Source organism: Elephantulus edwardii, unplaced genomic scaffold, assembly GCF_000299155.1.
Source record: "Elephantulus edwardii isolate Elephantulus edwardi_28Jun2011 unplaced genomic scaffold, EleEdw1.0 scaffold00088, whole genome shotgun sequence".
NCBI lineage: Eukaryota > Metazoa > Chordata > Mammalia > Macroscelidea > Macroscelididae > Elephantulus > Elephantulus edwardii.
The window spans coordinates 11,249,802-11,275,045 of record NW_006399838.1 but is presented as its reverse complement, the minus strand read 5'-3'; the positions used below and the strand labels follow the sequence as shown (position 1 = coordinate 11,275,045).

General features: G+C 37.5%; 1 protein-coding gene across 1 annotated transcript in view; it reads right to left on the bottom strand.

Moving 5' to 3' along the window:
• Window positions 1-25,244, bottom strand: part of WDR49 (WD repeat domain 49) — a 199,406-nt gene that overhangs the window by 146,833 nt on the left and 27,329 nt on the right. The window contains exons 2-4 of the mRNA XM_006890389.1: window positions 12,729-13,169; window positions 3,177-3,353; window positions 1,114-1,288 (exon numbers count right to left, since the gene is read on the bottom strand). Of these exons, the coding sequence (XP_006890451.1) occupies window positions 1,114-1,288; window positions 3,177-3,353; window positions 12,729-13,169 (793 nt within the window). The remainder of the gene's footprint in view (window positions 1-1,113; window positions 1,289-3,176; window positions 3,354-12,728; window positions 13,170-25,244) is intronic.

Below are 25,244 nucleotides of genomic sequence, written 5' to 3'. Positions count from 1 at the left end.
TTTCCAGAGGTAGTAAATTGCATGGGAGGAGAGTGCCCATCTTTCTCCCATGGAGGAATTGGTGGATTTGAACCACTTGCCTTTGGGATTACAACACAGCTTCTTACCACCAGGCTCCTATAGCTCCCTAATTTAATATTAGTGACTGGGTCTTAAAAAGTTATTATTTTCTTCAAATATTGTTTTATATAGCCCAATCCTTGCTTCACAAGGAATCTAAAGGAAGAGATTTAGTCATTAAGCAAAATAGAAAAGGAAAAAAAAACACCAAGAGTCCAATTTTCTTAAACAAGTCAGACTAATATACTTTGCAAAAGAACCTAAAGAAAACAAAAGAATGAGTTTGAGAGAATTTGCTAAATGCTTTAATTAGGAAGCCTGAAATGTGACTAAATAAGATTAGAAGGATTCGAGTTGGGTTGACATTAAATAGATTATGCAACTACTTTCTCCTATCTCCTGAGAGATTTTAAGTGCAAAATTCACTTGAAGGAATTGTATGAAGCATAAATTTCAGGAAGAAAGAAATCATTCCTGCCAGTGTTCAGGGAATAGCATGGGCAAAACCTCCTGAGAACCAATTAATACAAGTTGCTAGACTCAAACATTTTGTGTGAAACATTTTCATCATCATTGGCTGTGGGACTTGGATAAGAGAAAGAGTGCTTGCCACACTGGGCAGCAAGATCCTGGTGAGACCATGGTGATGGTGGTGGGGTGACTGTGGCATTGCTGTGGAGAAAATTAGCAAGGTGCAACCAGAGGAGCCCCAAGATAAAGGCCACAGTTAAAGGTTTTGCTGTTCTTGCCTGATGATAGAAGGAGAAGCTGACTTAGAACTGTTCTGAGACAAACCATGCTGGATAATTTGGATTTAACTACTGAACTGAAACCAAGACTTTTCCCTAATTAAGCAAGTGTGTTTTGTTGTTAAACGGGCTTGGGACTGCCAGACTAAACCCTGGACTTGCATAGGCAAGATTCTTTGCCTCTCCCACTCTCCAGCTTACTTTCCTAATAAACCTCATTCTTGGTACCACCAAAAAATAAAGACTATAAAAACAAGAGTCAAAGGTGTCTTTTCCTAAGCATGAGACTGTTCAAGTTCAGTACCTTGTCTGACCCAATCTCCACAATGATGTTTATGCGCTAATACGTAGCAACACTTGTGATACCCAGAGAGCAGTTCTGTCCAGTTGATGGTCACTGTGCTATCTTCCCCTTCAAAAGCATTAGCAGGACGCTCAAACAAGGATATCAAGGCCGAGGTGAAACAAATCACGTAAACCTATGCCAGAGACATAAAAAATAAGTAAACACAAGAACCATCAATTTTCAATGAAATTCTTTGTTAAGATTAATGATGTTGTTCAAGCTGGCAGGGGGAGGGTGGAAGCAGATGGGTAAGGAGATGTGGGGGCATTAATTGTGAGGTTGTACATTTGTACAATTTGATGGGTGAGGGGTGAGGGAAATGAGAAGTTTCTGGTGTGGAAAACAACGCATTTGAAGTTTGTGCATAAATTAGTATTAAAAAATAAAAAGGTTACTCAGGTTGTAGCAATTGCAGCTTCCCTAAAGTGCAGAGTTTTTTTAATGTGTTTATTGTGAAATTGCCGTATGTGTTAATGAAAGAACTGGTTGCATCTGTCTGTTTACAAGTTTTACTATCCACCAGTCATTTGACCGACGTAGAAAGCAAATAAATATTTCCACCAAAATAAAAAAGAATGGAGGTGTAAGGTAAAGACAGGGAGCTCTGGTGGCCTACTGAGAAGGGAGTCGCACTGCCAGCCTGAAGGCACGTGGTTGGAATCCACCAGCTACTCAGAGAGAGATATCTACAATCTCTCCCATGTGATTTACAGCCTCAGAAAAACCTACTAAAGGGTCAGTCATGAGTAGATGCAACTTGACAGCAACGAGTTCGAGGGTTGGGTTTTTTTTAAATTTTTGTATTATTATTATTTTTGTGTGTATACTGTCAAATTGGATCTGACTGATACAGGACGAGATTGCCCCTCCTTCTCCAGCAGAGCATCTGGTAGATTGGAACCACGTACCTCTGGGATTGCAGTGCAGCTTCTTGCCACTAGGCCACCAGAGATCCCTTGAGGGTTATTTTTAATATAAGAATAGGATCATTAACTGAAATTTGAGCAATTTAAATCCACTGGCTGCTGCATCCCTCAACTTTAGAAGCCTAACAGAGGGTCATCAAGAATTGGCTTCGTGACACTGGGGTTTGTTCTTAGCCATTGACTTAAAATAGATTTTACAGTTTTATTTTTAAAATGCAAGTGAGATCTTAAAAGAAAGGGGAAAAGTTACAAGGTTGGCAAAACAGTTACCAAAGGCAGCTTAATAATGGATTTTAAACATACTGGTCACTAAAGACAGACATACAAGAATGTTGTCATAAATACAGAAGTCATTCAAATCAGACTACTTCAAAAGTCACAGGCGTAAGTTAGTGTCATTTACGTAAGCAGTATTTTGCTAATTCCCTGTAGTGAATTTGAGGAGACAGAAATTATTATCTGATATCTAGGTTTTAGCACAGTTCTGTCACACAATACAGGGCACGTTGATTCTGTGGGAGGTTGGTTCCAAAAAGTCCACATAAATGAATGGCCTTATAAATGGAAATCAGACAAATTAATTCAAAGAGTTATGAAGAAGTTTAAACACTTATTTTGAAGGGTTTCTTAATACTCTGATCTAGTACATTAAGCAGGGAACTCTGATTGTTTAGTCGGTAAGGAGTTGTGCTATCCACCCAAAGGCACTCAATTCAAATCTCTTCTGTGGGAAAAAGACAAGACAATCTCCTTCAGTGTGATTTACAGCCTCTGAAAATCTGCTGAAGGGTCAACTAGGAGTCAGTCCTGACAAGAAGGCATAAAACAACAATACATTAAGCATTTGATTGTAGAAAAGTTTGGCAATTTTTTTTTCTAAATGAGAAACAAGGACCATACATAACCAAAAATAGTACAATAAGACTTTTTTTTTCTTAATACCCAATCCTCCCCTTCCTTGTTTAGAATGTGTGAGTTTGTAAACTATAATGTAGTTCAGTTAAGAAGCTCCAGTGATTACATTTTAATGTTTGTCTTGAACTCCAGTTTGTTGATTAAATTCACTGCATTTAGCCTTTGCCAACTCTCACGTACCTTTCCAGTTAGGTCTCCAAAAGAAAGAATTGACTCATTGGCATCAAGAGGGTCATACCAATAATCCATGCAAATTGGTGTTGCTTTCAGGCCTTGGAGTTTGTATTGACAAGGAAATTCTTCTTTAGACAGCAGATCATAGAAACAAATCTCTTTACTGGTAAAAGCCACTGCTATCTAAAGTAGCAGAGTAAAATAGAAAATTAGAAAACATCTCTGACGGATTAAGGATTCAATATGCAAAGTGGACATGCAACATTTATCATCAGCTCTGACTTCGTAGCAGGCTTTATTGGGAGGAAGGAAAAAGAAAGAGAATGATGGTAACCCACACCCACACAATAGAGCTTAAAGTAATTAAGAAATAATGTCCAAAGCTCTTTTCTCTGAGGGCTCTTAACAATATCACAGAAGCGTAATATAGTGGTACAAATGTGTTTATTCTAACTTTGGTCTCTAGCCAAGAAGAAACATTTCCTGGTAAATTCACTCAAATATGGTTTGTTTGGTTGTTTGGTGTATGTGTTTTTTTTCCCTATCACCACTCAACACACCTACCACTGCTTCCACCCATAAAAGAGTAGGAGGCATTCAGGAAGGACAAGGCCCACAGCTACACCAGACACAGAAACTTTACAAAGTCCTTTGAAGCAAGCAGAGGCTTTCACAGAATAAAACGGATAAACAAACATTCTTTAAGTAGACTTCCTAAACAAACAAATCCTAGAAGTTATATAAAAGAGTAAATTATTTGACAGCATAAAAATATTCTTTTATAAAGACAGCTTGCATAAACTTGAGACAGTCGATGAGCAAGGCAGGGATATTTGATGCATGTAAAATAGGCAAACAATTGTTTATCTAAATACAGATAATCCTCATTCTAACAAATAGGAAATAATACATGAGCTAAAAATGTGATAGGAAATGCACAGAAAATACAAATAGCAATCTACCATTTAAAAACTACTCAATATATTAAGTGATGGAGATTTTTTTAATTTTGTTGTTTGTTAGCATAATAAGGATATATTGTCCACATCATTTTAACAATGAATTTAAATACAGACCTACTCGGCTTTAATAAAAGTTTGAGTATATACACATAAACAGTCATTACTACCTATTAGAAGTGTAGATGTGCATTTCTCAAAAAAAAAATATGTAAATATACGTTGTTGTTTACCAGCAAGTCAGAACCAACTGATAGCCAACCCTGAAGCCAGTGTTCTGAGACCGTTCATCCCTGCCGGAGAAGCTAGCCCATCTTTCTCCTGCCCAGCAGCTGGTGGACGCAGTGAGACTTAATAAATCCATCTACAGAGATTTATCCTTGGTGAGGTCGCGTATGTATGTGCAAATGGTCAAATGATATGACATGTACATATAAAATATTCAGCACTGTTGATCACAAAATATAACGGGAAATTTTGAATATGTTAATATATCATTACTATAATACACCATTTTGTAAGGTTTAAAAATTTTAAAAGAATAAAAATTTTATATACTTAAATATGTTCATAAAATATATATCCTTATTGAGAAACATAATTAAAATGTTCATACAATTTTCATATAAATCACATATCTGCATAAGTATATGTATTTATGTGTGTGTGTGTGTATAGTATGTCTTGGTCCATAAAAAGTTCTAGAAAGATATCAAAACAAATATTCAAAAATGTTTATAGCTACAAAAAAGCATAGATATGAGAAAATGGTAGGAAAGGATGAGGGGTTTTTATTCTATATATGTCAATCCTATTGAAAATGTGGTCCATTATGCAGCTATATATTACTTGTTTAAACAAAATTAAAGGAAAATAATTTTTAAAAGACATCATAGACTAGTTTTAATAAGCTTAATACTATTCAAGTCATATCTATCATAACTATAGTCATTTCTCAAGTTCATAGAGTTTCCAGAGGTATGTGGTTTAGGAAGTGGATGCCACTCCTGCTTTCAAACCTGTTTTACAGCTGGGAGCTCCACCAAATGCTGTCCACATTGGGAAACCATTCTGGTATTTGATACCCCAGTGGTACAAAGTTCAGCATCACAGCAAACCCAGATTACCTCAGACAGCACACTGACAAAGAGTGATGAACAAAGTGGAAGAATGTTCCTCCCGCTATAATAGCACTAGTTTCACATAGCAGTGGTTAAGTGTCATCAAGTTGAATACAACTGAGAGTAAACTTTGCACAAAAGACCTGAACTTTGTTCTATAACTAACATCATTTCTGTAGAGAACTCTGTTCTACAACTACCAATGTTTCTGTACATTTACAGATAAAAATATAGAAAATAAAAAATAGTATGCTGTTAAACTCTGCCTTTAGATTCAAGTGATGAATCCATTTACATGTAATGTTATTAGTGATAATGTAATCTCTTATGTGATTTCCTACCTCCAAACACCCACTTGGTGGTCAGCTATAAGTCACTTGACAGCACATTAAAATAGAAACAATATTCTTTTTCTAACTACAGAGCACAACACACATGGGGCCAATGTAAAGAATGAAAGGAGAAAATCCAGTTGAATAACACTCCATCTTCAGTAATAAATAGAAAGATTAGTTTGAATATCAGCCAAAGAATAGAAGATTTGGAGCTGAAGAATAGCAAAGGTCATTTTAGGCTCCCATATGGATTATATCTCATCTCACAACTGGACCAAGAGGCAACATCATGATAATGGAGATAATATTGAACGTATCAAGGATGCCTTTTACTTGGATTTAGCATTAGCGTCCATGGAAGCAGCAGTCAAGAAATCAAATGACTTATTAACTGGGAAAATATGTTTTTAAGGACCTCTTCAAACTGCTAAAGAATAGGATGTTTCTTTGAAGAATAAAGTGTATAATGACCCAAGTCCTATTCTTTTCAATTGCTTAATAGGCATAGGAAAGCTGAAAAAGGAAGACCAAAATAGGATTTGAATTGTGGCCTTTGGTTATTAGTGAAAAATATTGACTATACAACGAACTTCCCAAAGAGCAAACAAGTCTTCCTTTGAAGACGTGTAGAGTGCTCTGTAGAAACAAGATCTATCATCTCATACACTTTACGTACATTCTCAGGAGAGGTCAGTCTTTGAAAAAGGACATCGTGTTTGGAAAAGTCAAGTCAGTGAAGGAGAGAAGACACTCACCCAGATGGATTTAGACAGTGACTATAACAATGGATTTAAGCACAGCATAGATTGTGGAGATGGTGCAGGATCAGACAAAGTTTGTTACGTTGTACTATTAGACTTAGTCAACTCTATGGCTCCTAAGATCGACAACACAGAACTAAGTCTAACGGACATCGATAAAATTTTTCTCCAACAAGAGAATTCGCTTTCTTCTCAAATGCATATGAAACACTCCTCAGCATAGACTAGTTACTGGGTAATAAAACATATTTCACTAAATTAGTTAATTCATGTGTTTAACGTACTATTCTGTTTATTAAAAAAAATTAGTTACTGTTGTTTGAACTAACACAATGGAATGAGATTAAAAATCACTATCGGGAGGAAATTTTGGAAATGAACAAATAGATGGAACTTAATACACACCTGAATAGCCAATGAATCAAAGAAGAAATCATAAGGGAAATTAGAAAATACTTTGACATGAAGGAAATCAAGTCAGTCAGCAAAATACATCTAACACTAGCAGAGCAAATTCAATAAGCCATTTAAAAAGTCTTATGATCAATTAAAATAGGTTTCAGAAATAAAAACTAATTCAACATTTGGAAATCCATTAATATAATCCATCATATCTATAGATTCCAAGCAAAACAAAATAATACAATCAAAATCCAGAACCTTGCCATGAAGAGAAAGATTCTATACATATTTCCCCCTGCCCTGAGATCAGGGGAAAAGACAGGATACCTGCTCTCCCCACTTTTATCCAATATTGTATTGAAGGTGCTCACAGACCAATTATAAGCAAAAGAAATAAGTGGCATCCTGATTGGAAAGGAACAAGTAAAACTATAATAAAAGTTATTATGATCTTGTACATAGTGAGGTCTGGTGGCTTTAGAGGTAAAGAATTAACCTGCCTATGTAAAAGTATATAGTTCCTATGCGCCAGCTGTTCTGTGGGAGAAAGATGGGCATCTCGCATGGAATTTATTGCCTCTGAAACTGGTTGGAGGGTCAGCTAGAGGTCCTTTCCAGCTTGATGGCACAAAACTGAATGTTCAGGAAGTTCTGGCAGCAGTCGGTAGAGTTGTGCTGCCAAGTCTAAACCAACTCTTCAAATCCACCATTTCCTTCTCAAAAAAAAGACAAGCACCCTCTTCTCATACTATTTACAGACCCTAAAAATCCTCTTCAGGGTCTGCTACAAGTTACTTCCTACTCAACTGAAATAAGTTTGAGAATAAGTATACAAAAAATTAAAACTCATAAATTCCTTAAATGATGCTAATAGATAATTATACAAGATCATGGTCTATCTAAAAATTGCTTTTCTCTACACTGGCAATGAACTATTATCAAAGTTAAATGATGAAAAATATTTTCAAGAGAATGAAAAGACAAAACACAGACTAGGACACAGTATCTGTCAAATAATTATTTGATAAATATTTATGCCCAGAATATATTTTTTTCAAATGGACAAAAATTTAAATATACAGCTTACCAAAGGAGATGGACAGGTAGCAAGGCAGTACACAGGAAAGATGAATAGTATTAGGCATATGCAAATAATTTGCAAAATTCAAATTAATACTACAGCAAGATAGCAAAACACATCTGTTAAAATAGATAAAATTAACACAAAAAAGAAACTAATCAACTAATCATACCAAGTGTTACTCAGGATATGTTATATCCATGCATGCATAGCATGAATAAATACTACACTAAAACTAAAAAATGAATTCTTTGTATTTTTAATGGCATAAATGAATCCCAAAATAATCTTTCTACATTAAGCCAGACAAAGGAATATATATTGGATGATGCCAACTGTATAAAACTCTTGAATATGCAAAATTATTTATAGTGGTAGAAAGTAGCTACCAGAACAGAGATGTGGAGAGGAAAGATGGGAGAGATGATAAAAGGCTACAAGGACATTTTTTAGGGTGATGAATAGTTTTAATATATTAAATGTGGTTTTGCACAGGTACATACATACATGAAAATTTAAAAAAATGGACAATGTAAATGTCTGCCATTTATTTTGTGTCACTATACAATAAAAACATTTGAATGAAAAAAAAAAAGGCAACCTTACTTAAGTAAATGTAAAGAAAAAGTGAAGGCTTAGTCCTAAATTCTGTAAAGAAAAACCAAAGGGCAAAGCACAGATATGACACAGAAATAACAATACACTGATGATAAAAATAAAAAAAATAATTTATGCACACAAGTTAGGCATTATTTCTAAGTTTGTAGGAACTGGAAATAGTGCCAACAGTCATTGTGAAGGATGCAGAGGTTCTGAAGCAGAGATTCTGAAGTCACACTTATTCAACTTACAGATCCTTGTCACCATTGGTTACATATTGTGATCTGGGGTATATTACTCCATTTCACCTGACCTGGTCTCTTCTTTCTTAAAATGATGTAATGATATTTAGAAGATTAAAAGAACAGACTTTACCACAGAGGAAGCTAATGATAATAATTATTATTCCTTATGGTTCCAGGTGGCAAAGTATAATATTTCCCACTTAAAAATATATATTAAAAAACCCTAATGTAGAAACAACAACAATGTTTTGCAATATGAAGATTATATGATAGTATAATTAGAAACCCCTAAAGACTCAGCAAGAAAACTACTGGACGTAGCTGACCAATTCAGCAAAGTGGCAGGATACAAGAACAACATACAAAAATCAATTTTATTTCTCTACAGTGACAAAGAGAATACAGAGCTGGAGCTAAGAAAATAATACCCTTCACAATAGGTAATCACAAGATTAAATACTTAACAGTAAATCCAACTACAACACAAAGGATCTACTCAAAGAAAATTACACATTACTATAAGAAACAAGAAGAGATCTGGAGAAATCAAAGAATATACCTTGGTCTTGGTAGGAAGATGTAATTTTGTAAAAATGACAATACAACCAAAGGCAATGTACACATTCAATGCAATCCCAATACAAATATCAATTCCATTCTTCAATGAGATAGAAAACGCAATCTCCAATTTTATTTGGAATGGAAAGAAACTCAAAATAAGCAAAGCACTCCTCAAAAAAGAGAAACAAGGTAGGAGGCATCTCGGTCCCCGATTTAAAATCCTACTACACTGTCATATTAGTCAAGACAGCATGGTACTGGTACAATGTCAGACACATAGCTCAATGGAATAGAATTGAGAACCCAGAAATCAAGCCATCTACCTATGGTCAACTGATTTTTGACAAGGAGATGAAATCAGTTAAGTGGGGAAACAACAGCCTTTTTAACAAATGGTGTTGGCAAAATTGGAAAACCATCCGCAGAAAACTCAAGCAAGACCCACACCTCACAAAAAACTAACTCAAAGTGCATCAGGGACCTAGGACTAAAGCCAAGGACTATAAACTTCATTAGAGAAAAGCTTGGAGGAGCACTAATCCACAACTTCAACAGTCTTCCAAGCATTCTGAAAAATCTACAACCAACAAGGAGAGGATGAAATAAGATGAATGGGACCTTCTAAGACTCAAATCTAAAAACTTCTCCAACAGGGTAAAAAGGGAAGCCACAGACTGGGAAAAAGTATTTGGTAATGGCATGTCTGATAAGAGATATATCCAGAACTTATAGGATACATGAGTGTCACAACAAGATTAAAGTAAACAACCCAGTTGAAAAATGGGCACAGGATATGAACAGACACTTCACCAAGGATGACATTCAGATGGCCAACAAACACATTTTAATAAATGTTCAAAATCCCTAGCTCTAAGAGAGATGCAAATTAAAACAACTATGAGATATCATCTTGCCCCAGTAAGAACAGCAAAACTCAACAGAGCAGCAAACAACAAAAGCTGTCAAGGTTGTGGAGGAACTGGAACCTTTATTCACTGTTGATGGGAGTGTAAAATGGTGCATCCATTGTTGGAAGGCAGTATTGGCTTTCTCAAAAAGTTGGAAATAAAAATATCATTTGACCCAGAAATTCCACTACTGGGAATATCTTCTAAAGAAACTAGAATTTCCACCCAAGCAGGTATCTGCACAACCATGACTATTGCTGCTTTGTTCACAATAGTAAAGATTTGGAAACAACTCAAGGGACCATCAACAAACAAATGGATAGAGCAGCTCTAGTATAGTCAAACAATAGAATACTATGCAGTACTGAAAAACAAGGAACTCATGAAATATTATACAAAATGGGTGACCCTGGAGGATATTATGATTAGTGAAATATCTCAGTCACAAAAGAACAGATACTGCATAAAGCCACTGTTCTAAAACAAGACTGATGTCAGGGTTGGGGGCAAACTGAGAAGAGAGGGGATAAATAATGTACACTGCATTGAAACAAATGAGGAAGAAAACTGTTTAAAAGGAATATAGAATTTGGTATTATTTGCATGGCAAGAGTCCAGAATAAAAGCTGCATATTAAAGTGGACTGGGGGAGTGGGAGCTGGGGGGGATTGTATAACAATGAAAGAATTTTTTTTTCTTATCAAAGAGAAAAGTGAACTGGGGGAAGTGGTGGGCAGGGAGGAAAATGAGCACCAATGAATGAATGGAAATCCAAGTTGTCTATAAAGTTTCATGAAAATCTCAATTAAAAATTAAAAAACAAATCCCACAACTTCTGCAACCAGTGTTGGGCCCAGCCAGTAATTAGTATCAATAGGTGCAGCAGAGTGAGGGTTCATGTTTAACCTTATAGGGACAAGTTTTGTACCACGGATGTTTTTAGTGGGGGCACTTCTCCTTTGTAGAACTAGTAGAGATCAGACTCAGTCTCTATGCAGCCTTTGTACCAATAGAGTTGGGAAACAAAGGTTCCAAAGCCTGCAAGTATTGTGGCCCAAAATCTCGGAAGCTGGCTAAAGTTACTTTCCACTCTCCAAAGATGAGACTTCTTTAGAATGGGATAATAACCCAGTGGATTGAAATCAAATATATTTAAGTCCATGAGTTTGTAATGATAAGAGTAATTGTTCTTACTGTTCATCTTTAGAGAGTATTAGCAAATCAATCCAGAAGTTTAAAACTCATAAATTAAAGATCTTGGCATTTATCTTGCCATGTTATGTAATTGGTACTTCAGGATAGTTAAATATTTGAAAAGTATTCTATACAGGTATTCTTGCTTTTAAAGGAAGAGGAGACTGAAGAAATTATAATGTCATAATCTTGCAACCAATAGTGAACAAGTGGATCTGAGTATAACCAGGAGCCACTGGTCACACTGCAAAATAGAGAGATTTAGGCATTTTATACCTTTGGTGGAAGAACACACAACCACCTACTCAGAATATATAAGAAAGAAAATCTGGGAATAGATGAATCCATTAAACAAACTCATATACAGGCAGTCTATAGAATCTAGAGTGTGAGGAAACTGTTGAGAAAACTTTCAATTTAGTATTGGTGTTAATTTCTAAAAATAACATCAATTGCAAAAGCAAAATACAAGAAGACGACTTAATAAGTAGAACAATACTTTTGGAACAAGAGACATAAACCATTCACAATGATTGGACCTTATTCAAACCCTGATTCAAACAACTTAGAAATTCTAAGATCATCATAAATATGTTAATATAATTTCATATGTGACACTAGGGATGTTATAAGAGAATTATTATTAGTTTATGGTTTTTAAAAATCTTTAAGAAGTACTCAAGTATTTCCATATGAAATTCTTTGATGCTCTGGAATTTAAAAAGGGGGAAATATTCATGAAACAAGTTTGATCCTGAATGCGAAACGATCAAAGTTTGGGTGCACTGGATACATCAGATTGGTAATATTACTTTGGAAATTTTTCAGAATAAAAATTTACCTTCTGTGTAATATAAAATTTCAATAATAAGGGTATTTACTTAAGTGATGTTTTCCCCATAAAATTATTTTACTTTCAGTAAACTCTGAGAAAAGAATAGTTACATGAAAATATCTGCACTGAGTGGGTGCACCCTCTGTAGCACTAAGAGCAGGTTTAATGCAGTGATCAAAATCTATTAAGTTGTACCCTTAATTGCATTGATCTGTGCTATGTACTGTAATAGCCTCTTATCTCTGCATATAGATCCATGATCGCGCTGCAAAAACAGAGTGGCAAAGGTCTGATTAGCTGGTAATACGGAAGGACCACATTTGGGACAGAACCAAGAATCTGAATCATTACCCGCAGAGTCGTTTAGAAACAACGCAAGAGGATCCCTGGGGCAATGGAGTAGCTTACTTGGCTCACCTTGCAACCCCTGTGAGTCGGCATGAGTGATACTGTGCTCTGTCACTGACAGACCTCACCTTGTGCATTGATCAGGAGTCCTGCCGCACCATGCCACCCCCTTTCACGAGCAGTAAATATATTCAGAAAGACTTTGTACCTTGTTCACATTTTCCAGAGAAACAAGACTTGTCACCCACAGATGTTTGAGCTTGGTGGCATCTGAAGTGACAGGAAGCATTTCTTGCAGCTTTAAATTGTCTCCCCAGATTCCTAAGAAACCTTCTTTGCTGATAGTCAGATAACGATTGGAACTTTTTAAGAAAATAATTTTTTGGATGGTGTCCTTGTGTTTCACTGGGAGGAATTCCAGAGCCTTCCACTGGGGAACCACAGTGGCCTTGGCGCGTTCATCTTTTTCATAGAGCGCTAAAAGTATAAATGAGGTCAGCTTGTCCCAATTAATGAAGCCATCTCGGGCCACATCCACTTTGTCAAAGAGCTTCTGATAGTCTTCCTGTGTGCCCCAACCAATAATCTCTTTCATCCTCTCCACAAATTCTTCTCTGGACATAGCAATGGTTTGGTCTGGTTCTGTGGGCTTCAAATAAGAACAAAATAAAATAAAAAAAACAAACATGTGTCAATGAATGCCATGCACAAGAACACTGTACCACACTCAATAGTGGCCCCATTTGGCTCCAATTCTATCAAAATGCAGAGAGGAAAACATGTCTTTGACTTCCTATTAACATTATTGTTGTTGTTGTTATGTGCCATCGAGTCCCTTGAGACTCATAGCGACCCTAGGTACAACAGCCCTAAACTCTGCTCTGTCCTGTGCCAATCGCACTGTCTCCAACACTCCCATCCCGATTACCTCAGTCACTGAATCAATCCACCTCATAGAGGGTCTTCCTCTCCTGCGCCGTCCCTCCACCCTCCCAAGTATGATGTCCCTCTCCAAGGACCGGTCCCTCCTTACAACATGTCCAAAGTATGTTAGACGGAGCCTCAGAATCCTTACCTCCCAGGGACAGCCTGGTTTAACACTCTCTGGGATGACTCTGTTTTCTTGGCAGTCCATGGTACCCTCAATACTCTTCTCCAGCACCACAGCTCAACGGCATCAATTCTTTTTCTATCCTCCTTGGTCATTGTCCAACTCTCTGATGCATAACAAGTGATTGCAAAGACCATGGTCTGTATCAGACACACCTTAGTCTCCAGAGAGACACCATTGCTCTTCAGTACTTTGGAGAGGTCCCTAACAGCAGACTTTCCCATCACAATATGTCTTTTAATTTCCTGGCTGCTGGCACCAAGAATGTTGACTGTGGAGCCAAGCAAACTAAAGCTGTGAACAATCTCAATCTCAGCACCATCCATCCTGATGCTGCCAATTGGTCCAGTGGTGAGAATCTTTGTCTTCTTGATATTGAGCCTCAATCCATATTGTAGGCTGCAGTCCTTGACCTTCTTCAGCAAGTGCTTCAGGGTCTCCTCAGTTTCAGCAAACAGGGTTGTGTCATCTACATAATGCAGACTGTTGATAGATCAATCTATTAACAGACTTCATTATACTAGGAGCAATAGAAAGTGAGAGGACTGAATACCAACATCCCCAATGACTGTCAATGCTGTTGTTATTGATTGCCTTTGAGTCAAGCACCACTCATAGTGACTCTATGAATAAAAGACCTGAAGCCCCTCTACAACTACTGACATTTATCACATTTCATAGAGTTTCTAGAGGCATGTTGATTAGGAAGTGGATGCCACTCCTGCTTCCAAACCTGTCCTAGAATGTTATTGGTTAAGTCACCTGCAATGCATAGTGACATTATGTACAGCAAGTCTGAACCCTGCCCTGTCCTGAGCCAGTCTCACAACTCTGACACACCAACCCCCATCGCCCCAGTCACTGTATCAATCCATCTCATCCAGGGTCTTCCTCTCCTGCGCCGTCTGTCCATCCTTCCGAGCATGATGTCCTTCTCCAAGGACTGATTTCTCCTGGCCACGTGCCCAAATAAGTGAGGCGGAGCTTCAAAATCCCAGCCTCCAAGGAGAACCTTGGTTTCACCTTCTCCAAGACAGACCTGTTCATTTTCTTGGCAGTTCCTGGCATGTTCAAGACTCTTCTCCAGCACCACAATTCAAATACAATAATCTTCAAAACCACAGAGATGCCTGGGCTGGTTCCTAGCACCACTGCACTAATAGAAACACATGAGTTTCATAGTGATTATAGAAGGCAAACAAATGACTCCTCCAGAGACATCTATGTCCTGATCATAGAACCCTTGAATATGTTACTTTACTTGTTAAAAAGGGTTAAATGTTATTAGATTAAATCTCTTGGTTTAGAAGATTATTCTAGATTATCAAGTAGGCTTATGTCCTAATAATTAGGGTCTTTGGAGGGAAGAAAGAGGAGTCAGGAGAGGTGGGGAAGAGATCTAAAAACAGACGTAAAAGTGATGTAGGCTCAAGAGCTGAGGGGTGCTGGAAGCGTCTATGTTTTAATAGACAAGGAAGCGGTTTCCCCAAGAGCCTCGGAGAAATCACAACCCTGACACATCTTGGTTTTAGTCCTAGAAGGCCCATTAAGACTTCTAACATCCAAAATAGTAAGATCATCACCTTATGTTTTTTAAAACCATTGAATTTGCACTACTTTGTTACAGCAGTAAATGGAAAATAATATAGTGATTTAGAGAAAATAGATGGATGCTCAAAATGAGATTAGGCGAGCGGATCAAGTTATACCCATTGCAATTAATCCAAGAACAAGATACCTTTTATTGAGACACTAATACAGAGACAACATATTCACCCATAAAACACAGCTTATTTGATCAACTCTTTAGCTCGGCGAGATTTATGTTTTTCTACCACCTCAAAGTAGAGTCAAGATTGCTAGCACAAATTGAGAGGCAGAAAATGACAGAGAATTAAAAATGTAGGTTTAATCTTGGTTGCACCAATAGTTGTGTAAATCAAAAACGAATTCTTTTTAAGGTGTGGTTTCCCCCATCTGTAAAATGGGGATAGGAATCTCAGTCATAAGATTTGTTATAAAGGTTGAGATATGATTTGTCCAGTGATTCAGTGATTAGACATTTAATAGCTGGTTTTTGTTGTGTGCAATCAAATTGTGAGTTTTCAGAGACAGTCAATTGCAAGAGAGGAGTTTTCTCATCCTTCTCCAGAAAAGCAAGTCATGGATTTGAACTTCTGACATCACCTTTTAGGATTACAGTGCAGCTTCTTACCACCGGGTCACCAGAGCTGCTTATAAGTAATTAAATTTCCAAGAAATAATTTCTATCTAGCCCTCTCAACTACTCAAAAGGTTCATCAATTTTATCTTTGTTACTTTGCCTCTAAATGTTTAGGTAGATGGAAAATTTTCAGTGACCTACATTTTAAATTTTTGCAAAGAAATGGACTTCATCTAAGACCAAACTGCAAATTTTGTTTGCAAACCTAACAGTAGGGTGAATCTTTTCTAACTACATACAATCATGCCCTTAATAGAACATTTTAAAACACAATTGTGCCATATTTTCTTTTACTACTGTGATAATTCCTCTTTATTTCTAAGGCATTTTCTGACATTTTGTAGAAGGGTTTTTTTCCATTTGAGAATGTGGGATCACAAATAGCTTATGAGCACATTTTCTTCTCTGAAAGTAATTTAAATAAACTACAAAAAGTCTCTGCTCACTCTTAATGCTAATATTTACCAGCAGAATAAATGAGGAATCCAACAAATTTACAAAATTTGATCAAAAAAGTCTAATTATACGATATCCCTGACAGTTTCATTATGGGTCGCTCACTCATTATTTTTCTGGTTAAGTTTGAGGACAAAATCATGTTTTGCTACACTTTCTATTAAAATTTTGGAGTTCAACCTTAACTAAAAGAAACCAACCTCATTTTAATAATCATTATGCTTTGATCAATATATGTCCATATGTATTAATTTTATTATAAGCAAACTCGAATATATTAGTTAAATGCACAATTAAAATACATGATTTTGTTACAAGCTTAAAAGCACAAATGCATTCTCTTTTATTAATTCTCATTTTATCAGGGTTCTCCTTTGTCCTAGGGTTAATTAATTCACGCTATCACGCGATACATATTACAGACTGTGTTAGAGAGCTAAATGGTAGTGCAGCTGGAACTCTAAGCCATAACCCTGGTTATTTCAACTCCAAGTATGAATAATAAAATATGACTGTCAGTATTGTTATTATAACTAATAAGTAAATGTGCATATAGCATAAGGGATAAATTGACATATGTACAGTATATTTTTACTCAATGTTTATTTCTTGCTAAGTGATTTCAAGATTATAAAGTCTACAAATCAAGTCACTTAATAGACAACTATTCTCTGCAGATTCAGATAAATTAATTGGTGGGGGGGAGGAATTCTAAGACTATGCATAATTATTAATTTTCAGAACTTGCTTTTACATACCAGGAATGGATAATTAAGTAATTCCAAGAGAATTCTCAGAGTTAGGAAGATGTGAGTAGAAGATTCTACAACCAGGTTCAGCTGAACAGTCATTGCCACTATGATTAGCAGCTCTTCATTTCCAGTGTACAATGTAACAGTGACTGTGCATGTTGATGTATTTAGGATTGGGTTTTGTTTTTTTTTTTTTTCATCAGTGGCCCAGATAGGCAACTCTTCAAAGTAAGCCTGGTGACAGTGAAATTTCCCTGTCCCCCAAAACACCTTGATTTCATATGCACAATATTGGCATGAATCAGAGTGAGTAACTAACTGGTTTCCATCCTGCTTTGATCCATTTTATTGCCTCTCTCTGAATATGTGTAGAGTCAGACATCTTCATTCCAGACTTCTTAGCAAATTATAAATTCACAAGAAAAGAAGTTTATTCTTTAATTTAAAGATTTTACATATTATCCTTTGTTGTTGTTGATTGCCGATGAGTTCAGCATGACTCATAGAAACCCTACGAACAAAAGGCTTAATATTTTCTATAACTATTATTGTTTTTCCAAGTTCATAGAATTTCCAGAGGCATGTGCTTTAGGGAGTGGATGCCACTCCTACTTCCCAACCTAAATCAATCTGGGAGCTCCACCCAACACTGCTCACAATGGGTAGCCTTTATGGTGTTTGGCACACCTATGGCATTTGAGAGCCCAATGGCACAAGGTTGAGTCACTGCAAATCCAGATTACCTCAGCACAGCAAATTGACCAAAGTGCTATATGACATAGTTCCTCCAACTATAGTAACAAGGCATTAAAACATAATCCCTCAGGTACAACTTATAAATATAAAGGTCCTCTAGGAGGTGTTATTGACTCTAAACAAGAGGCTTAAATAAAAACAACCACACAATCCACACAGATCCACAACCAGAAACAAGAGCCCCGATTTACAGAGTCCAGCTGTTTCATCCAAAAATTATACGTCAGACAAGGGACTTATGTCTAGAATTCATAAAATACTCGAACAAAACAAGAAGATAAAGGTAAATAACCCAGTTGAAAAATGGGCGCAGGATATAAACAGACACTTCACCAAAGAAGACATTCAGATGGCCAACAAGCACATGAAGAAATGTTCAAAATCCCTAGCTCTAAGAGAGATGCAAATCGAAACAACTATGAGATATCATCTCACCCCAGTCAGAATAGCAAAATTTAACAGAACAGCAAGCAACAAATGCTAGTGAGGTTGTGTAGAAACTGGAACCCTTATTCACTGTTGGTGGGAGTGTAAAAGGGTGCAAGCACTTGGGAAGGCTATATGGCGCTTTCTCAAAAGGTTGCAAATAGAAATACCATTTGAGCCAGCAATTCCATTTCTGGGAATTTACCCTAAAGAATCTATAACCACCACCCAAGCAGATATATGCACACCCGTGTTTATTGAGGCTTGGTTCGCAGTAGCAAAGAGCTGGAAACAACCCAAGTGTCCATCAACAAATGAATGGATAGAGAAGTTCTGGTATAGTCACACAATGGAATACTATGCAGTACTGAAAAACAATGAACTCATGAAATACTTTGCTAAGTGGATGACCCTGGAGGACATTATGCTGAGTGACTATCTCAGTCACAAAAGGACAAATATTGCATAGGGTCACTATTGTAAAACAGGACTGACATGGAGTTGAGGGAAGACAGAGAAGAAGAAGGGGAGGAAAGATGTATACTGCATTGCAACAGATGAGGAAGAGAACTGTTTAAAAGGGATATATGATTAGGTACTATTGTCATGAGAGGAGTCCAGAATGAAGGCCGCACAGTGCAGTGGACTTGGGGGGAGGAATTGTGTAGTAATGAAAGAGGTTTTTCTTTTACTCATCAAGGGAAAAAGTGAATTGGGGGGAACGGGTGGGCAGGGAGAAAAGTTCAACAATGAATGACTGGAAACCCTAAGTCTGTAAACTTTCATTAAATTCAATTAAAAAAAATAAATGGAGACAGGGGCTTGATGTTATATGTTTTTCTTGTTGTTGCTGTTGTTAAGTGCCATCGAGTATTATTCTTCAGTTGCTGTAATTTCTCACTCTCTGTTATATTAACAGAGTTCTGGTGGTCAAGTAGCAAGGAGTTGCACCTGATCTGCAAATTCCTCCCATGAAATCTAGAGCCTCTGAAAACCCACTGGGTCAGCTTTGCGTCAGTTCCAACACAACAGCACATAACAACAACAATTATATTAAGTATCAAATAGAAAAATGATTCTTATCTGAGTCCTTTTGCATAGATATGATTTTCTATTTTATACATTTATGCTATTTATATTTTATTTTTAACATTTCTATTAATTTATACATTTGCATTTCAACTCATACTAATACACTTAGAATCTGGTTTTTATGTGAAAATGCTACATAACACTTGTTGAATTTGTAATTGATTCATAATATTGCTTGGGGTCTGTATGAGTCTGCAATAAGATAATTTGCATAGAAGGCTATCATTACATTAAATTATTATTAAAATCCTGTACAATGATTCATTACTCAATTGCTAATCAAAAGCAAGGGAAAAGACCTGGCGGTGTGCTTTTCTGAAGATTACAACCTAGAAAGCCTTAGGGGACAGATCTATTGTCACATGGAGTCATTACGAGTCAAAAATCACCTACATAGCAACTAACATTATTTGAACATGAGTTCTTATTCTTCACTCTCTACATTAAGCTATATCCATAACAGATAATTAGTGAAGTTAAGGAAACTTAGTTAAAGAGACTTAGGAAAATTTCTCTCTGAAAAATAATACTCAATGGTTTCAAGGAAATATTTAATTATATTCGTTTCAATAAAATTTCTACTTTATAGAAATGTAGGTCTTTCCCATAAAATTACCAAATAATGTTTTCAGATATATTGTTTTTCTTGTACATAGGGTCGCTATGAGTAACAAAGCAACTCGACGGCACATAACATCATTCAATCATTTCAGAAGGCAGTGTATGATCAAACTGATAGTACTAGAGGAGGAAGAGGAAGCTACACTGAAGAAATTGGCAAAAAAAAATCTCCAAGAATAAATGAAAATCAAATGAAAGATGCAACATGGAAAGCTTTCTCTACTTCACATCAAGAAATTTGGAGCAGTGCTAAGGAACCAACTGAGGAATATAAATTCATAACCATTCCAAGAAAAGTATCCAAAAGAAAGGAGAAACCACAGAACAATATCACATCACAAGTAAACTCTGGCTGAAAATGATTTAAAAATACTGCATAGTGACATAAAATGGGACTAACATCGGGGTTGGGGGGAGACTGAGAAAGATGGAATAAATTATGTATACTGCATTGAAACAGATGAGGGAGAGAACTGTTTAAAAGGAATATGTGATTAGGTATTATTGTCATGACAGGAGTCCATAACGAAGGCTGCATAGTGGAATGGACTTGGGGGAAGGGATTGTATAACAATGAAAGAATTTTTCTTTTCTTTTTCAAAGAGAAGAGTGAATTGGGGGGATGGGATAGGCAGGGAGAAAAGTGCAACAATGAATGAATGGAAACCCTAAGTCTCTGTAAATGTCCATTAAAATTAATAATAATACATTTTTTAAAAAAAATGGCTATTTGGAAAAACAGAAGGATAGCTAGTTGTTGATAAGTGCCGACTCAGAGCGACCCTATGAAGGAGAGTCCTCAGCACTTGGGTGTCTTTCATCCTTTCTCCAGGTTCATAGGGTTTCTGGAGGCAAGCTGTTACAGAATGGATGCCGCTCCTCCTCCTAAGCTTGTTTTAATTGGGGAGTTTCACCCAAAACTGTCCACCATGGGTAGCCAAACATTAACCCATTTGACACATCAGTGTCACAGTGGTCAGACTCACAGCAACCACAAGTGACCGCTGTGTGGCAAGTGGACACACCAGGGCTATATGACCTAGAGGAATGTTTGGGATAGCTAGCAAGATGTGATTAAAGGTCCAAAGAGGGAAGGAGAAGATGGTACAGTGGCTGGGGGAAGGGGTGTTGAAGGACTGAATCACTGTGTCACAGAGTTTGGAGAGTGGAGGAAGGGAGTGTGGATATTAGGATAGATCCAATGAGGACCTGAAAAGACAAGGTGTTAGTGAGCATAGATCTGTGGTGATTAATTTTATAAAACATCATATATGGACATGAAATTAACACAATTATGTTCAACACAATGTACATGACTGAAACACAATGTACATGAATTTTTATTTATGCAGATTGTCTACAAAGCGGGAAATGGGACATAGAGGCATGAGACCATGAGCATCTCTCTGAAGGGACCAGAGGGAGTGAGAATAACAGAGCCTCATCACCCCAGAGCAGAAGGCAGACCAGAAGCCCTGAGCCCAGCCCCGTGATGCCTCTAGAGACCCAGCAGCTGAGTTTCATTATTTGTTGCTGCCTCACAGACTCACGACTACAGCACCAACAATGGGGTTTATTAGAGACGAAAGTTGGAGAGTGGGGGAGGCAAAGGATATCACAGTATCACCCAAAACAACTCCAGAGTTTAGCCCAACAGTTTCAAGGCACACGCCTCAGTTAGTCCAGGCTCCGGTTGCATTTCAGGAAGCAGCTTTTCCTTCCTTCAAGAAAACCAAGAGCGGCAAAGTCCAGCTGTAGCCAGCACACATGCGATAAATCTCAGGTCACTCCTTGCCACCGTTTGTACACAGTAAGGCCACGGTCTCTCCACCACCAGGGTCTCACTCTCACCAGGGTCTCGCCACCACCAGAAGCCCCGCTCACCTCAAGTCTGGCTCCCCTCAAGACTTGCCGCTCAGTGTGGGAAGTACTCTCCCACCTATCGCAGTCTCACAGCTGCTGCTGATTTGCAAGATTATGCTGCTTTTCAAGAGCATGTGTCTTCACTTAAGGTAGCTGGAGACCACAGCCAGCTAACTAACTAATCGCTAAAGAAAAAACAGCCTGCAGGCTAACACGACACAAAACAATATAAAATTTTAATTTTATATTTGTTTTACCAAATGGCTAGCACAGTACATAAACAGAGTTGTTGTGGTTGTTGTATTGTTATGTACTGTCAAGATGCTTGTGACGCATAGTGACCCTTTGTACAACAGCTCTGAACCCTGTTCTATCTTGAGCCAACCTCATTGTCTCTGACATGCCAAGCCCCATAACCCCAGGCACCGAGTCAGTCTCTCTCATGCAGGATCTGCCTTGCTTGTTCTGGCCCTCCACCTTCCCAAGCTCTCTAATGTCCCTCTCCAAGGACTCCTTGCAACATGCCCAAAGGATGTGAGAAAGAGCTTCAGAATCCTTGCCTCCAAGGAGCAACCTGATTTTCGTCCTCTCCAAGACAAACCTATTTGTTCTGTTAGCAGTTCATGTTAAATTCAATACTCTTCTCCAACACCACAACTCAAAGGCATTCTTTCTTCTTTCAACCTTAGTCATTGCCCAACTTTCTAATGCATAGCAAATAATTGCAAAGACCATGGCCTATACCAGGCACACCTTAGTCTCTATACTGATATCATTACTCTTCAGTACTCTGGAGAAGTCTCTGAAAGCAGACTTTCCAAGTGCAATTCATCTTTTGATTTCCTAGCTGTTGGTACCAACAGTGTTGATTGTGAAGCCAAGCCAATCAAAGCTGTTAAGAATCTCAATCTCTTCACCATCTATAACGATGCTGCCAATCAGCCCAGTGCAGAATCTTTGTTTTCTTGATGTTGAGCTTCAATCCACAGAGAACTGCTCAAAATTCAAGCTAGATTCATAAAAGGATTTTAAATAAGGAATATCATTACTGACTTCAGATATGTCTTGAGTAAAAGCACAGAGAATGCTAGAGAGATATTTACCTGTGTTTAATTATTAAAAGGCATTAGGCTGTGTGGAGCATTTAATTGGGAAAAATGTTTACAGAATACTTAATTGTGCTCATGTAGAACTTGTACATAGTCCTAAATGCAGTTACTCGAATAAAACAAGGGAAAATTCTATGGTTTAAAATAAAGGAAGATACGTTAAGTTTGTATCATTTCACCATAAGGATTCAATCTCTATGCCTAGCAAATAATCAGAGAAGATGGATTAAAGGAAGAAGAGGGCAGTATCAGAATTGGAGAAAGGCTCCTTAAAAACTTGAGATATGCAAATTCACAACCCTGTTTGCAGAAAATAAAGATTTGACATACTTCCTGATGAAGCTCAAAACTTACAAAGATCAGGTGTGTTACATCTCAACATTATTACAATGAAAATGCTCACAACTAAGATTAATAAGCAACATCATGAGAAACAGAGAAAAAGATCAAAGCTGTCAAGGATCCCATTTCAATTGAATCAACAGTTAACGCTCATGGAAACAGTTGCCAAAGAAACAAATGGCATATTCCGTTGGACGAATCTGCTCTAAAAGATCTCTGAAGGATGCCACCTTGAGAAATGAGCGGCGTTTGACCAAAGCCGAGGTATTTTCAATAGCCTCGTGTGAATGCGAAATCTCAACAATAAATAAGGTATACTGGGGAAAAATTGATGCATGTGAATTATGGTTTTGGCAAATAATATTGAATATAATCTGGGCAGACAAGAAGGGTGAGCAAATCTGTCTTAAAAGACGTACAGGAAAACTCTCCTTAAATGCAAAAATGATGAAACTTTGGACATGTCATCGGGAGAAAGTAGAGGCTTGGAAAGGGCATACTGCTTGGTAAAGTAGCCCACTACAATAGAAAAAGACTGTCACGAAGATAAATCGATGCAGGAGCTGCAACAATGGGATCAAATAAAGCAATGGATTATGAGGGCGGCAGGAGCGAAGCAGTCCTTTGTTCTGTTGGGCATAAGATCACTACGAAAGAGTCAGAACTGACTCGGCGTTCCCTAACAACAATCATCTATTAATCAAGGTTCTCGGTCTGAATTATTTTTTTCTTGTTAGTATAATTTGAGTAAAAGTTTGCAGAGAAATTTGTTTTCCTTTCAACGTTTCATACCCATTATGTTACAGCCACAGTGATCAACAGTCAAGGTTGTAAAGACTGATGTGCGCTGGATCCAATTCATGGTCTTTTCAGGTGCTTTGCATGCACCTGAATGGTGATCAATGCATAAGGAACATCGAAGAATTGCTGCTTTTGAATTGTGTTCTTGGAGAAGAGTCCTGACTATCCCGCGTATGGACTGTCAAAAGAATAGATAAATCTTTCTTGGAAAAAAATATAAGCACGGTGTTCCTTCAAGAAGGATGGTGAAACTTCATCTCAAACCCTTAGGGTATGTTGTCAGGAGGGGACCATAGTGGGAAAGGCAGCGAGTCGGTGAATGAGAGGAAGGTCCTGAATGAGACAGATTAACGCAGTGACTGCAACTAGGCCATGGTGGAGAGCCTACCGATGGTGCATGATAAGTCAAGTTTCAGATCTGTTCCTAGTAGGGTAGCTTGGTGATGACCTCCAAACTGCTGCAACGTTTGCACATTCTTTTCAATCACCAGTTTATAACATCACTCGGCCACATTTCCACCCTACGTTTCCATAGACACTCATATTTTGTCTCGACCCTTTGAGGGAAAATTTGGCATTGCTATTCCTACAAAGGGAATTCTGAGGCCGTAGTCTGTAGGTTTGTGTTATTAATCGAAAAGCCAAAACCCAAAGTTTGGAATCCATCCACAACACCTCAGGAAAAGATGAGCAGTCTCCCGTGAGCCTCAAAAACCCAGTGGAGGGTCAGCTATGAGTCTGTCCAGCTGAAAGGCTATACTTGTTACTATGTGGTTGTCATTATTATTGCTCCTTTTTGTTATCACTCATAGCAACCCTCCAAACAAGAGATCTGAGCCTTGCCCTTCAATGTACCATCGTCACCATCCCTGTCCTTCTCATAGTGGTCACTGTGGCAACCCGGATCCTAGAAGACCTTCCTCTCTTCTTCTGACCCTCCATTTTTCTCAGCACGATATCTCTTTCCAAGGTCTAACTTCTCCTGAAAATAGGTCCCAAGTGAGTGAGGCAACATTTCACCATCTTTGCAATCTGGTTGCACTTCTGTCAAAATGTATTGACTTGTCCTTTTGACAGTCCAAAATATATCCAACACTCTCCACCAACACCACAATTCAAAGACATCAACTCCTCTTTGATCTTCTTTCATTATCCAGCTTTCAGAAGTGTA